The sequence below is a fragment of the Gossypium hirsutum genome, chromosome A03, assembly GCF_007990345.1.
Source record: "Gossypium hirsutum isolate 1008001.06 chromosome A03, Gossypium_hirsutum_v2.1, whole genome shotgun sequence".
NCBI lineage: Eukaryota > Viridiplantae > Streptophyta > Magnoliopsida > Malvales > Malvaceae > Gossypium > Gossypium hirsutum.
Window position 1 is genome coordinate 8169030 of NC_053426.1, and position 13494 is coordinate 8182523.

At 29.7% G+C, this 13494-nt stretch overlaps 1 protein-coding gene across 10 annotated transcripts; it reads right to left on the reverse strand.

Annotated features, from left to right (window-relative positions):
* Positions 1 to 1348: 1348 nt before the first annotated feature.
* Positions 1349 to 8143, reverse strand: LOC107885941 (inner membrane protein PPF-1, chloroplastic). Of its 10 annotated transcripts, none has more exons than XR_005921972.1 (13): positions 7645 to 8134; positions 7431 to 7541; positions 7256 to 7330; positions 7091 to 7151; positions 6553 to 6626; positions 6337 to 6441; positions 5697 to 5804; positions 5500 to 5603; positions 4702 to 4851; positions 4489 to 4615; positions 3535 to 3674; positions 2958 to 3101; positions 1349 to 1512 (listed from the first exon to the last, which is right to left on the reverse strand). XR_005921972.1 is itself a non-coding variant. In XM_041107551.1 (13 exons), the coding sequence occupies exons 1-11, from the start codon at positions 7984 to 7986 to the stop codon at positions 3567 to 3569; spliced, it is 1365 nt and encodes a 454-aa protein (XP_040963485.1). In that variant the 5' UTR covers positions 7987 to 8134; the 3' UTR covers positions 1349 to 1512; positions 3091 to 3101; positions 3535 to 3566. The 10 variants fall into 10 exon arrangements, 5 of the variants coding, with proteins under 5 accessions (XP_040963485.1, XP_040963482.1, XP_016665199.2 ...); XR_005921974.1 differs by having other exon boundaries at positions 3091 to 3139; XR_005921973.1 differs by having other exon boundaries at positions 1349 to 1966; positions 3091 to 3139.
* Positions 8144 to 13494: the final 5351 nt, after the last annotated feature.

Consider the following 13494-nt stretch of genomic DNA (forward strand, 5'->3'; position numbering starts at 1 on the left):
CCTGCTGATGGCTTTGGCAGTTAAAGAGAAGGATTTTAAGGCCAACGCCAACATTTTTATGCAGGGAAACTAATCAGGTGATCATCTTTGATGTGCTGTAAAACATTGTTTTTATTATCATTTAACATTAAAATAAATTTATTTTATATATTATTAATAAATATAAATATGGTTTTAATATATTTTTTAAAAATTTTATTATATATAATGTGTTTGATGGTCAATTTCTATTTTCATGTGTGCAAGGGACACTAATGAGAAAGAGATGGCGAGAGAGAGGAAAGAAGATGCAGAGTTGATGACACGAGGCCTGCTATCATATATGCAACATTCTTTGTTTACAGTTACAACAATACTAGATAGATGAAGCAATATTCACGTAAGTGCAGTTATAAAGGAACTCCATGGTGTTTGCTGTAACCATCACAACAGACTTGACATTACAGCTCAAAATGATGGTTTATGCCTATGAATGCCATGCTTCTTCTTGCACTATCAAAATCCTTTTGTAAAATTTTCTTCTCTTATGAACAGCAAATATCAACTAATGAAATGATGTATATTGTACAATGATCCTTACATTATTTAATGATCTCATAGAGTCATGTTTGTGTAATGATCCTTCACATCTTTATAACTGAAAAAGGCTTGGAGCATTTCTACAAGGAAAAGCAAGTGTTGCTGTTTTTTTCTTCTTTTTTCTTTTCATTTTAGCTTCTGCTGTTGGTTTAAGGGCCGAATGGTCATCACAATACTGTAAATGTGAGGTTGGCTCTGTTAGTTTTTGCATGATATCGTGCAGTTAAAACAAGGATTTTACAGCCAGGCAACATTTTGTGCAGGGAAACTGTTCAAGTATCTTTGATGTGCTTTAAAACATATATAGTTTTACATTTGTTTAGTATATAATTGCTCTTTTTTTTGTGTGTTTTATTCTGTCTTTCTTTCTCATAAAACTTAGTATTTACGTATATATTTTACTGTAGCATCTGCTGTGAGAAATGTATGATGAGGGCGTTGGCAGATATAAATGTCCCCGTGAAAAGCCCTGCATGCATTTGATGTTGTTAACATTGGAGAAGGTCTCTGATATATATGTCTGTAAACTCAAGTACTGTCGAATTTCACTTGACTCCTGCATGTGTGGAGTTCAAATTCTGGTATTTATAAACTCTTCCCATGCCGGAGCTGCAGTCTCCTTTGTACCAAAAAAGAAAATTTGACGGATATTAATGAAGCTCTATATATGATATAAACAATGGTGGAGAAGAAGTTTACTTATTTGTTTAATTTTTCCTACGTTCTGGGAACTAAATACTTCTATTTAAGAAAACACACCATTTTTAAATAAAATAAAAATCCACAAGTACCAAAACTTGAATCGAAATTTTAATTACATAAATTCCAATTATTACAATACAATTAAATACTTTAAAATCTTAATATAATCATATCACGAACATGGGCCATTCCCCATAATATATTTTGTCCACAAGGCCTAATGCTCAAACTCTGCACAATTAAATTTCGAGAGTGGGAAATTTGCAAGACGTGGTTATCCCTTAAACAAGATTTAAAAACATAAAGTGATAACATATGGGTATATCAAGTGAGTTCTTGAAGAGGCGATGAATTCGATGGAATAGAAACACCTCATCAGGTGCTTGAAGAGGCGTAGACACACGGCTATTTACCAAGAAAATATCAACATTTACACTTGGTAGAATTTGAACCTGTAACCTACGGCATATAGGACGCCCCTCAACAATAATGAAATTTGAAGACAGTGATACCTTTTTATCGCAACAAAATTAGCGACACGAATCAAAAACAAAATCTGTTAGCGTATCTGCTTAAGTCTTAAAAAAATTTCAGTGCCTCTGCAACTGTCATACATACAGCAACTCGAGATCTAAATATTCATTGGTGGGTCCCGATACCCACGCCGAGAGCAAGATTCAAAGCACTGAACAAAAAATTAATATCATCTAATTATTTATATCATGGATGGATGCAATGATAGATGAGAAATGATAACTAAGAGGAAAGTCAAATCCACAATAACAAGAAACACAGATTTTGTCAAACTTGTTTATAATGCCATATGATTCTCCAGCACCTTTAACAAACATTCTTAAATATATTTTCAAGTTTGGTTATGATTAAAGAAAAATGCATCAATAAAATGCTCCTTCATTCTTGTAAGATAATCAAGGCATGCAGCATATGTCACCACCTATGCATAAGATGAGAGACCAAGTTCTGATCTACCTTCTACTAGCATGGCTCCTGCTTATACATTATCAACTCCAGGGATCCGATATCAGATATCAAGCTATTGACTCAGGCAATATTCACCCCCTACCCCCCCCCCTTTTCTCGGTTTTCGCATTCAATGCGTTGCATACAACTACATGAAAAAGGCTTTACATATAGCTTCTAAATTCTAATGCATTTATGTTCTTTTTCTATAGTGCGAACAGTTCACTTCAGGTTCAACAGACCTAGAAGCCTAATACTGAGGTCACGTGTTAGTAATGCATTGCCTACCTGGGTAAGCACTATGTAGTCTCTTTCTATAGTAGCTGGTATAACAAATCCATTCACTAAACAACTACTTGCTACTGTAAAATGGTTAAAAACAGGTTAAAATGAAGAAGATTCATAAATCCCAATCTGGACCCAACCCAGTCGAAAATCGCTGGTCACCATCTAAACACTAAGGTGACACAAAGCAGAATGGAAGTAAGATGTCTCAATGTAGGTTTTTGTGCTTCTACAAAAATGAATTTTACTTTGTAAGCTTCATGTGAGAAAGCAAGTATCGATGTACTACTATATGCTTCTATCATGTATTAAAAGTTCTAGATGAGTTAGTCCTGGCTCTCTCACCTAGTAAAGAGTAGTTCTGTGTGCAATGGTATGCTCAGTTTTATTCAGTCAGAAGGTAATCCTACCTCAATACAATATTCTACAATATAATGCTACTATCCATTGCAGCTACCACAAATGCATGCTAGACTATCCCATTTCTGAAGAAAGAAACGCTCATCTTTCATATGTGAAAGGAAATGTAGGCTTGATGCGAACCTTGAATGTGACTGCAAGTAAATATGTCAACAAATGGCTCCTCAGGTGGCTGAAACAATTTTTAAACAAAGAACTGCTGACAAATCTTTATGAGTGAGGAAATCAATTATTAAAAAAAACCATGCAACAGAGGTACAGATCAGATAAGAGGAAGCAATGACAGTGTAACTATTATCATGACAACATCCCTATCACAAAAGTTTCCAGGGATGACGCTTGAAATGTTTAACAGCTAGCTCAAAATGCCACAAGATAAAAATGTCAGGTTAGTACTTAGTTTAATCAAAATTTCTCAGACCAATCAACGATCATACGAAAAATAGGGGCCCTTTGGAGCATGGATGTGGAGTATTTCATGATTTTGCAACGTATCTTGAATGAGCCAGCATCAAAATTGCCACTATATTAAAAATAATACAATTCCTTTAAATATATGAGACTCACCGTAAACTAAAATAATTCAGTGTACAATCATCTTATACAGCACGCTTCCGCTTAGATCTCTTGCTTCGTCTTGGCTGAGAAATATTAGGAACTTGATTGCTTGCACTTGAAGAATATGCTTCTTCGAGAGCCTCATCACCCTGTTGCAGACTTGAAATTAGTCATTATCTTTTGAAAATAAATGGGGTAAAATTCATATTTGTATTAATCCACTAGCTGGCACAATTTCGAATGGTAAAATATTAGGAAAGCATCCAACCAACACATCAAAATACCAGCCTTCCACCTAAACGCCTAAAAAGAGGTTTTATGATTATTGACATAGAAAGGCCAAACCTACCATACCTGTATAGATTGTTACAACAGAAATATGTAATGCAATTTAACATATATTCTTCAAGTACAGAAAAAGAGAATCACCAGTGCTGTTTTAGAGTTAACTACAGTTATGTGCAATAAAACTCATTATGCATATAAGACAAGTCAAGTCTGGTTATAGCTAATGTCCCCTCATGTTACCAATTACTCCTCCCCACGTTAATAGCATACCATGCTTGCACTCACGCACAAAAGGAACTGTTTGATTTTATTACATAGTTCAGTCAATATTGGATCTTGCAGCAGTGGAACCCACCTACAGATACCACAAAATCGAAACTTTGGGTATGTAATCATGCTGCCATAACATGCAGAGGCAGATTAATTTCATCTCTGCCTAAAACTGACTAGCTTTCAATGTCATTATTTGCTTCTTGTTCACTGTCCTAAATGACTATTTTAGAAGATCCAGACATGACAGTTAAAAGTAGTATTATCATCACAAATGACTTTCATAGAATTCAACTTGCAAGGGAAGCTAAAACCTTCCAAATGGTCCCACAATTATTCTGTCAGACAACTGTCAATCTAAACATGTCATCATTTTTTTCTGGAAAGTGAAAGTTATAATATTACCTTGCCCTTTGTCTCTTCATCTGATTCCCCATCAGAATCAGATGCTGAGTCTAGACTCTGAAACTCTTCTGCTGGCAGAGCCTTGCTTACTTTCTTCTTCTTCTCTTCTTCTTTTAACTGCCTGAACCTGTCAATTTCCATTTATTTTTCAGCATGCTAAATTTGAAGAAAAACACAGAACCGTGTACATAATTTAAAAAGCCAGGCACTAACCTATCCCCAGCCCGTGCTGGCTGAGCAGCTGACCGTTTTGCACGTCCTGCAGTAATAATTCCACTTGCACTCTCATCAACAACAGGTTTTGCACCACCTAATTTGCGAAGCCACACTTGTTGTGCAGTGCTAAGGACGTTGTTCGTGAACCTAAAAATGGGTTCACCTCAAAAATGACAATCTATACAGCTTAATAGGAAGCTGAATTTTTAACATTAAGTTTGGGTGTACCACTACTTAGAATAAGGAACAATGCACAGTGCTCAAGCAACCAATTTCATTTAGAAGGCTAGAATGAGCAACACGTTTATACTACATTCAACAGGAAATGACAAACAAGAACAGAGATTCACACATATTATGCGCATAGTATGAAAACAAATGAAGATAAAAGTTATATGTGGAGATACTGGGGTGGGTGCTCAAATTAAATCCTGAAGGAATGAAATGCTCTGAAGCTGGGACAATTATTCTCATGTATGCAAGTTCAGTTACATATTTTATGCTAATATATAAAAATTCCAATTGGATATTTACATCCAACCTCAAAGAGCATTATTAACAACAGAAAATAAAAGAAAATGAAGTCTGCAAGTACTAGTCCCGCTGGCACATAATACATCATAAGTTAATGATAGCACAAGAATATGAAGTGCTCCGTTCATGCTTTTGAATCATGGCCACATAAAAACCACTGCATGCAGTATATATTGGTAACACAATTAGAAAACAAACTAGAAGCAAAGTGGATATTACTAAGGCTATTGGTTTCAATAAAATTGCAAAAAAGAGACCAACCAGTAAATAGATAATCCTGACGGAACGGATAATGAAAAGTAACCAATCATAAGCGGAAGAAACTTGAAAACAAGAAGTGTGTTCTTTTGGGCTGGATCATCCGTCTGTCAAAAGAAAATTTGAAAGATTCAAACTTCTTAACAAATTAATATGCAAAATAAGAATGAAACGGAAGTAGTGAGACAAGTTCTTCTTACCTGGGGTGGCTTCATCAGCTCCATTGAAACATATTGACTGACAACAAGAAGCACAGGTAAAACAAGGTATGCAGCAGTGTCATGCCAACCCAATGGTGGATGGCCATCCTGCACGACCATTGTCCTTCATATGTTAGATAACAGAATTAGATATATAAACCAAAGACAGAACATGGTCTCCATGCCTGGTTAACAGAAGCTACATCTGAAATCTCTAATTTGCTATTTGTAATTTAACTTCAGCTGTAAATTGCGGTTAAGCCATATCTTTACACAAATTTAGCAGCTATTTTAAATTTATAGTTAAATTTTTTTTGTCCTTGGCAATCAAAGGTGAAGATGCTACAAAGTAATGAAGGTAGTTAAAAAGGTAAAACCAATACAATTAATCTTCAAAAACTAGCGGTCTCCCCTCTCACAACTGCTAATAAATATATCGATGCCAAAGAGGCTCAAATCACTAACAACAGCCAATCTCTTTAACAACTCTGTACAACTAGAAAAAAAGAAAAGAAAAGGAAAGTTGTCACGGACAAGCATAAGATACAACAAAAAAGGCCATGTAATCTAAAATGTTGCAATATGCAAAAATAACAAAGAGAATCATTAACCTTATAAGTTTAGAGGGTAAGTTTATTACCACAAATGGAATAAGCCAAGAAATTCCAGACCCACTTTGCCGAGCAGCAATTGTAGTTGGCCCACCCAAAGATGGGATCCAAAAGAAACCTTCTGTCAACAGCCCCTTTGAGTAAAAATTCGCAGCAATCAGTAATGAAACTTATTTAACATGTGAAAGAGTTTTCCAACATCGCTCAGAAATCAGAATGCAATGCTACGTCAAACTCTTTATTACCTCATTTGCCACATTTGAGAGAGCTTGATACAGGCCAATCCAGACTGGAATAGTAGCTAAAGTAGGGAAGCAACCTGCAGAGAAGAAGATTTAAGATACAGATGAGCATTGCCCCACGAAGTTAACAACTACAAGACCTGGCATCTCTGTGAAAAGAAGAGAGGAAAAAAGGCCTGAAGAAAAGAATGGCACGAGAAAGGTTCGCGTCATAGATTCATTATTCATTCTATATTTTAATATAATTCTAATATTTAAGTTCAAGTCCACTGCCATACAACAATCACAAACTCTGTATCACCAGCTTTTAATATAAGCTAGATACCAACGAAGCAAAAACCCATCACTCAAAAGAACCTAAATTAAATTAAACATGAAAAATAACCATACAATCTAAACTCAAAAGTAATTAATCAAAAGGATACCTGCCATAGGATTAACATCATACCAACGAAGCAAAAACCCATCATTCAAAAGAAGCTAAATTTAATTAAACATGAAAAATAAACATACAATCTGAAGTAATTAATCAAAAGGATACCTGCCAAAGGATTAACCCCAGCCTGCCTATACAAGCGAGATGTTTCAAGTTGTATTCTCTCCTAAAATAGCAGCAAAAGAAAACCAATAAACCAAAACGAACCATTCCAAACAAACCAAAAAAAAAAAAAAAGAGTAAATACTCAAATTCAGACTTCAGTATTACCTGATTGCCTGCATATCTTTGTTGGATAGCTTTTATTTTCGGCTGAAGATTTTGCATAGCTAGCGTTGATTCCACCTAGAAACCATCGTCAAGAACTAATTGTTAATAATCGAGTAAAAAGTAGTCAAACTTTTAAGCACTTTCTTTTCCTAGACAAGTTAAACTAAAGGCAAACCTGCTGCTTTGTCAAAGGAAATGTAGCAACTTTAACTAAAACCGTAAGTAATATAATCGCAAATCCATACGCGTAAGGCACGTGTAACGTGGATAATCCATCTTTCAACACCTAAAAAAATATAAATAAACGAAATTTAGTTAGACAATTAATCAGTAACAGTTCTTAATTGATCTCTCGAATATGTGTTTATAAAGAGAGAGAGAAATGTTACCTTAAGAACGAATTCCATTCCTTCAGAGATGAAGCCGAACCAGCCACCGTTTTTCTGCACGGCAGCATCAGTAGACCCGGCGGTGGTGGCGGCTGGATCGGCCGCAACAGCAGCGCCGGCGAGAGTGTATAGGAGGCTTTCGGCTTTCGTAAAAAGTGCTTGGAATTCAACGGAGGAGCCAAGTGAAGTAATCGGAGGGATTTCGTTAAAGCTTAGACGGACTCTGGTAGAAACAAGTCTACGGTTAGGGAGCGTGTACAGACCACCATGACGAGAGAATTTTGATGATGATGGCAGCGAAGTGCCAATGAACGGCTGTGATGAAATCAGAGTTCTCGCCATGGATTTTGCTTGATGAAGAAATTTTTGAGAACCAAAAGAAAAAGGGAAGAATTTTCTTCAGAGAGTCATGAGTGGGGGAGAAATGGAGATGAGGTTATGGCAGAGTGTATTTTTTGAATTATCTTTATTTTTATGGTTACGTTTAACTGAAATGAACCACCAAAATATCTATTTTGGATTTCATCCTTCTATTTTGTAAAAAACTAAAAAATTAATCCTTTTCTGCTTTAATTTAATTTATCAAAATTTCTTGAGAAGTTAATTTAATTAACTAATATTCTTAAACCTTACCGCTAAAATGAAAATTCAGTTGTTCAACTGTTTATTAGTAAAAATAATAATTTAATAATTCATTACAAAAAATTAACAAAAATCATCCCTTAAAGTTAATATGTTTGCTAATTAACTATATTAACTTTTCAGTTTTGAAGAAAATCAGAATTAGACACAAAAATCCAAGAAACGCATTTCTTACGGTGGATTTTCCAGCCAGTAAGGTTAATCCATGTCATAACGCCCCGTAAGATTGAGATTAAAAAAACGCATGCAAATTATTTATTTATTTTTTAAAAATAAAACATTAAAACACTTCACTGATTCGCTATACAAATTTAGTCAATCACTTAAATAATAGTATAGATATAAATATATAATTGATAGAGGTAATAATATATACTTAATAAATTTAAAACATATAAAAAATTTAATATAAAGTTTTAGTTGGATGGTAAATTTAAAATTTGATCATTTAAAAGATATTTTTATAATTTTTCTAACAGAATTGATATCCAATTGACTTGTAATAGTAACTCACAATTAATGGCCTAAACTATGTTGCATATGTTATGTGTGAGTTTTTAGATTATTATTTTCACCGTATTTGAGTTTAAATATATTCCGAGTTTTTATTATTATTTTTTAATTGTTTCTAATTTTATTTAATCACAGATGTATTATTTGTGATTTTTTTTAAATCTAATTAATCTTATCATAATGATTGTAGTATCACTATTGTAGTGAAATTTGAAGGTTAATTTTTTTATTTTAATTTAACTGAATTTTATTTAGTTATTATATTATTATTATTTTGTTAAATTATAAGAGGAGGATAAAACCTTAATAATAACACAACTAGCGTGATTCAAACCCATATCATACCTAGAGCAGTGAATATATTAACCATCAAGCCAACATATAAGATTAAGTATTAAGTGATATGGAATCCCAAACTTAAATGTTAAATTTAATAAATGAAAATTAAAAGCGAGTAAAAAATCGAATCTCTAAATTGGATTCAAATTTTGGAAATTTAAAAATCAAATAATGAAAATAAAAATTAAGGAAAATAACAATTGAAGAATGAAAAAAATCAAATAACAAGAAATATTGTGGTAGATGTTAGAAAATTTAGTTTAGAAAATAGTAATTTTAAATACAGTGGTAGTTTAAAATTATTTTTCTTAAGCTTTCATGGTATTTATAATAATAAACTCTTAATTGAATTATTATATGTGTGAGTCGATTTAAGTCCTTTCTCGACCTTTTACCAAATGAATTTTTTACTATCTTCGAATATCGAAATGTTTTGAGTATGAACTCAGACAAAATAAATCGAATGCATGAAAACTTTTTTTAACTTTTAATGAGAAAGTTAATTTTCTCTATAAGAATTAATTTTTTTTAACTTTATGATATTTATAATAATAAACTTTTGAATGTGAAATAAAATGATTCAGAATTCGTTTTAAATAAATGAGGTAGATCTTTGATCTAGATAATACTTGAATCCCATTAAAAAATATATCACAAATCAACTGATGTTCTAGGATTGAAAAATAACAACTTTGGTGAACTCAACCCAATCATTTAAGCATCATATTGATTTCTAGCCAAGATTGAGATTGTTCTTTAATTAGGGTTTGATCGAATGCTTTTCTTCTTAAAACTGGAAATTTTCAATTAATGGTAAATTATTAGTGGTTGCCTAAGCTTAGTTTTTATATGCAAACATTCTAAAAATCCAAAAATTATGAACAAATCATGCAAAATTCGTAATAATTAAAGCCTTCTAATATAAGACCTAATAATTAAAGGATAAATAATCAATATGACATTAATGAAGCACATAGCCAGCATATGGTATTGGAATAAGCTTAATTATTAATGGAATTGCATTAATGGCACATGATAATCAATATAGTAGTAGTGTTTATAAATGATGGAATTAAAAATTAAAACTAAATCCAAACTGATTTAAGAAATTATCCAAAGCCTTCAACTCGTTATTCTTATATTTAACTTGTTCATAATTTTCCATTCATACATCCTTTAATAAAACAATCATAATTTGAATTTTCAAATTTAAAATGAAATATTTTAAAATAAGTTAAAAAGTTAATCGATAAATCTTTGATCTATAAAAAGATAACTCATTGCTTGTTGATACATAAATTTGCCATAGAAAAAAAAATTAATTCGACATGCTTTCTCGTATCCATGCTTGTATCGGGATTTAAATTGATAATATCATTAGTTATTTTTGTTAAAGTAACTGACATGATTTTTTAAACAATTTTAAGCCTTTGGCCAACATGTAAATTTATTATTGATTGAATATGATTGATTGAAGTTTTATATAGTCTTGACAATATGATCAAATAACAGTAAAAGTAAAATAAAAAAAAAAAACACATCTCCGCCTTAGTAGTAGCTACTAACAATGTTATTTAAGGGTGAGAGTTTGATTAAATCAAGTAAAAAAAATCTAAATTAGTTGAGTTGACGAGTCTTGTTTTATCATCCTAACTTGATTTGAAAAAAAAAAGTTGAGTAAAATGAAATTTGAGTTGAGTTGAATCGAAAAATTTGTTTGAGTAATTTTTTTTTTAAATATGCATGTCATTTTTTTCTGAGCAAAATATGCATGTCAAATTAAAATCGTGTTGACAATATGATTGAATTCCAAGCTAAAGCATGTAAATTTGAGACCATATATACTAGAAAATTATTTCCAAGCAAAATAAGAGAAATTTAATATAATTTAATATGTTAGATTTAATTTGGTAATTTAGTTGTTTAAGACCTTGAATTTATCATTTGAAAAAAAAATATTTTTTATAAAATTTTGAATTTTTAAAGATTATTTTAAACTTTTTTATAATTTTTTAAAAGGGACCAATTTGCTCATCTTAGAATTTGATAGGGATCCAACGGGTATTTACTCCAACTTGTTTTTTGTGTTGTAAAATTTCAACTCGATTCAGACCAAAAAAACTGAATTACATATTTAAGTTGATTTGAAAACCCAAATAACTTGATTTGATTAACTTAAAGTTCAATTTTTTTTAGTTTATTCAAATTGAATCGAGTTTTACTCCTTCCTAATATTATCAAGTTGGGTCCAACAATAACTTTATAAAACCAGAGGGAACAAATTCTATCAAATTAAAATAAATAATTAAATCTCAAAATTTAACACATTGGATAGATAAAAACGAGTAATATGGGGGGTTTGATGGATTTAACCGCTCCATAAAATTTCAAAATTTAACACAATAGATAGATCAAAACGAATATTGAGGTTTGGTGGATTTAACTGGTACATTAAATCTCAAAATTTAACACAATAGATAAATCAAAATGAGTACTATAGCTTCATTAAATCTCAATATTTAACACAATAGATAGACCAAAACGAGTAATATATGGGTTTGGTGGATTTAATTGCTCCATTAAATCTCAAATTTTAACAAAATAGATAAATCAAACGAGTAATATGAATCCATTAAATATTAGTATTTAACACAATAAATATATCAAAATGAGTAATATGAGAATTTGATAGATTTAATCGCTCCATTAAAATTTGATTTGTTTGAATTATTATTTGAAATGTGTAATTTTCAATTTTGAAGGTATTTTTTTATTAATTTTGTCAAATAATTTGATTCAATTAAAATTTACACAATTTTTATTACTCAAGATTCAATGCAATATAATTTTTACTTTTAAAAAATGTATAATATGAAATAGAAAATAATTTAAAATGGAAAAAAAATAAAAAAATTCACTATCTAGAAGTTAAATATTTTTCTAAAAAATTGGTTGCATAAAAATAAAAAAATATTAACTTCTGAAAAAAATAAAATGATTAAAAATTATAAAAGAAGAAAATATGTTTGTTTATAATTTAAAAAATTAATTATTTTAAGTAATTTCATTAAAATTAAATTAAGTTAGAGAATATAATATATATATGTATATATATATAGATGAGTGTATAATAATATTTTTTTTATATTTAAAATTTAATAATGTAATATTATTTTATTGGTATCTAAAAACTATACTTTTAGGATTCTCCTCATATAATTTATTCTTAACTTTTTATTCCTAAATTTTTTATACTACACGTGTAACTCAATTAGTGGTTAATATTTTTTTAGACGTTTGTGACCATGTTTTACTTAATAAACCATTACCTTTAAAAAATATCTATTATTTTTGACATGCTATAACTATACCAATGTTAATAATTTTTGTTTGTTAAATGTTATTTATATTGTTTAATTCAAATTAATAAAAATTCTATTATATAAAAAATATTATTGATAAAATGTTATTTATAATAATAAATTTTAATTTTATTTGGTATATAATTGCAACACTAATAAAATGATAATTAGTTTAGAATAGTATATTGTTAATAATTAATATATTTAGTTGTGTAGTTCAAATTATTAAAAACTCTATTATACAAAAAAATATTATTGATATGATTTTATCTATTATTTTTTATAGGATATTTTATCTATTATTCTCTATTATTTAAAAAATATTTATTTAATATCAATTGAGTAATTAAATGAACAATAAAAGATATTTTTGTTGATTCAAAAGTTGTTCCAAACTCTTCCTTTTATATTTTAACTAGCGACAAATGTGTTGTATGTGGTTTTACACGTTTAATATTTAATTTTTTTTAAAATATTATGTTTTTATTTACAGTAGTTAACGTAAAATAATATTTTTTATTTGAATTATTAAATATAATTAAATATATTAACTTATTATTTCAAATATTATAATAAAAAAATTTCAAATAATAGCTAAAGCCTTTTTAACATATTCAACATACAATATAGTTTTACTTTATCTAATTAATGCAAAATAATATTATTCAAAATAATAACTAATTAATATAGTTATCTCTAATAGTAATTAAGTAATAATTAAGATACTTGGAATTCATAACTCTATTTTACATTAATAAAGTTAGCACAATTTTTTTACTAATAATTATAGTCTAAATTCTAATTATTTTTAAATATGCAATTATTAAAACTTCTTTTAAATTATAATTATTTTTTGTACAAAATTATAATTATTTTTAAATGTATAATTATCAAATATTCTATTTTATTTCAACTTTGTTGACTAAGAATTCTAAATTAAATATTATAAATTATTTTAAAATGTAAATTTAGTAACATGATAAATTTAGTAACA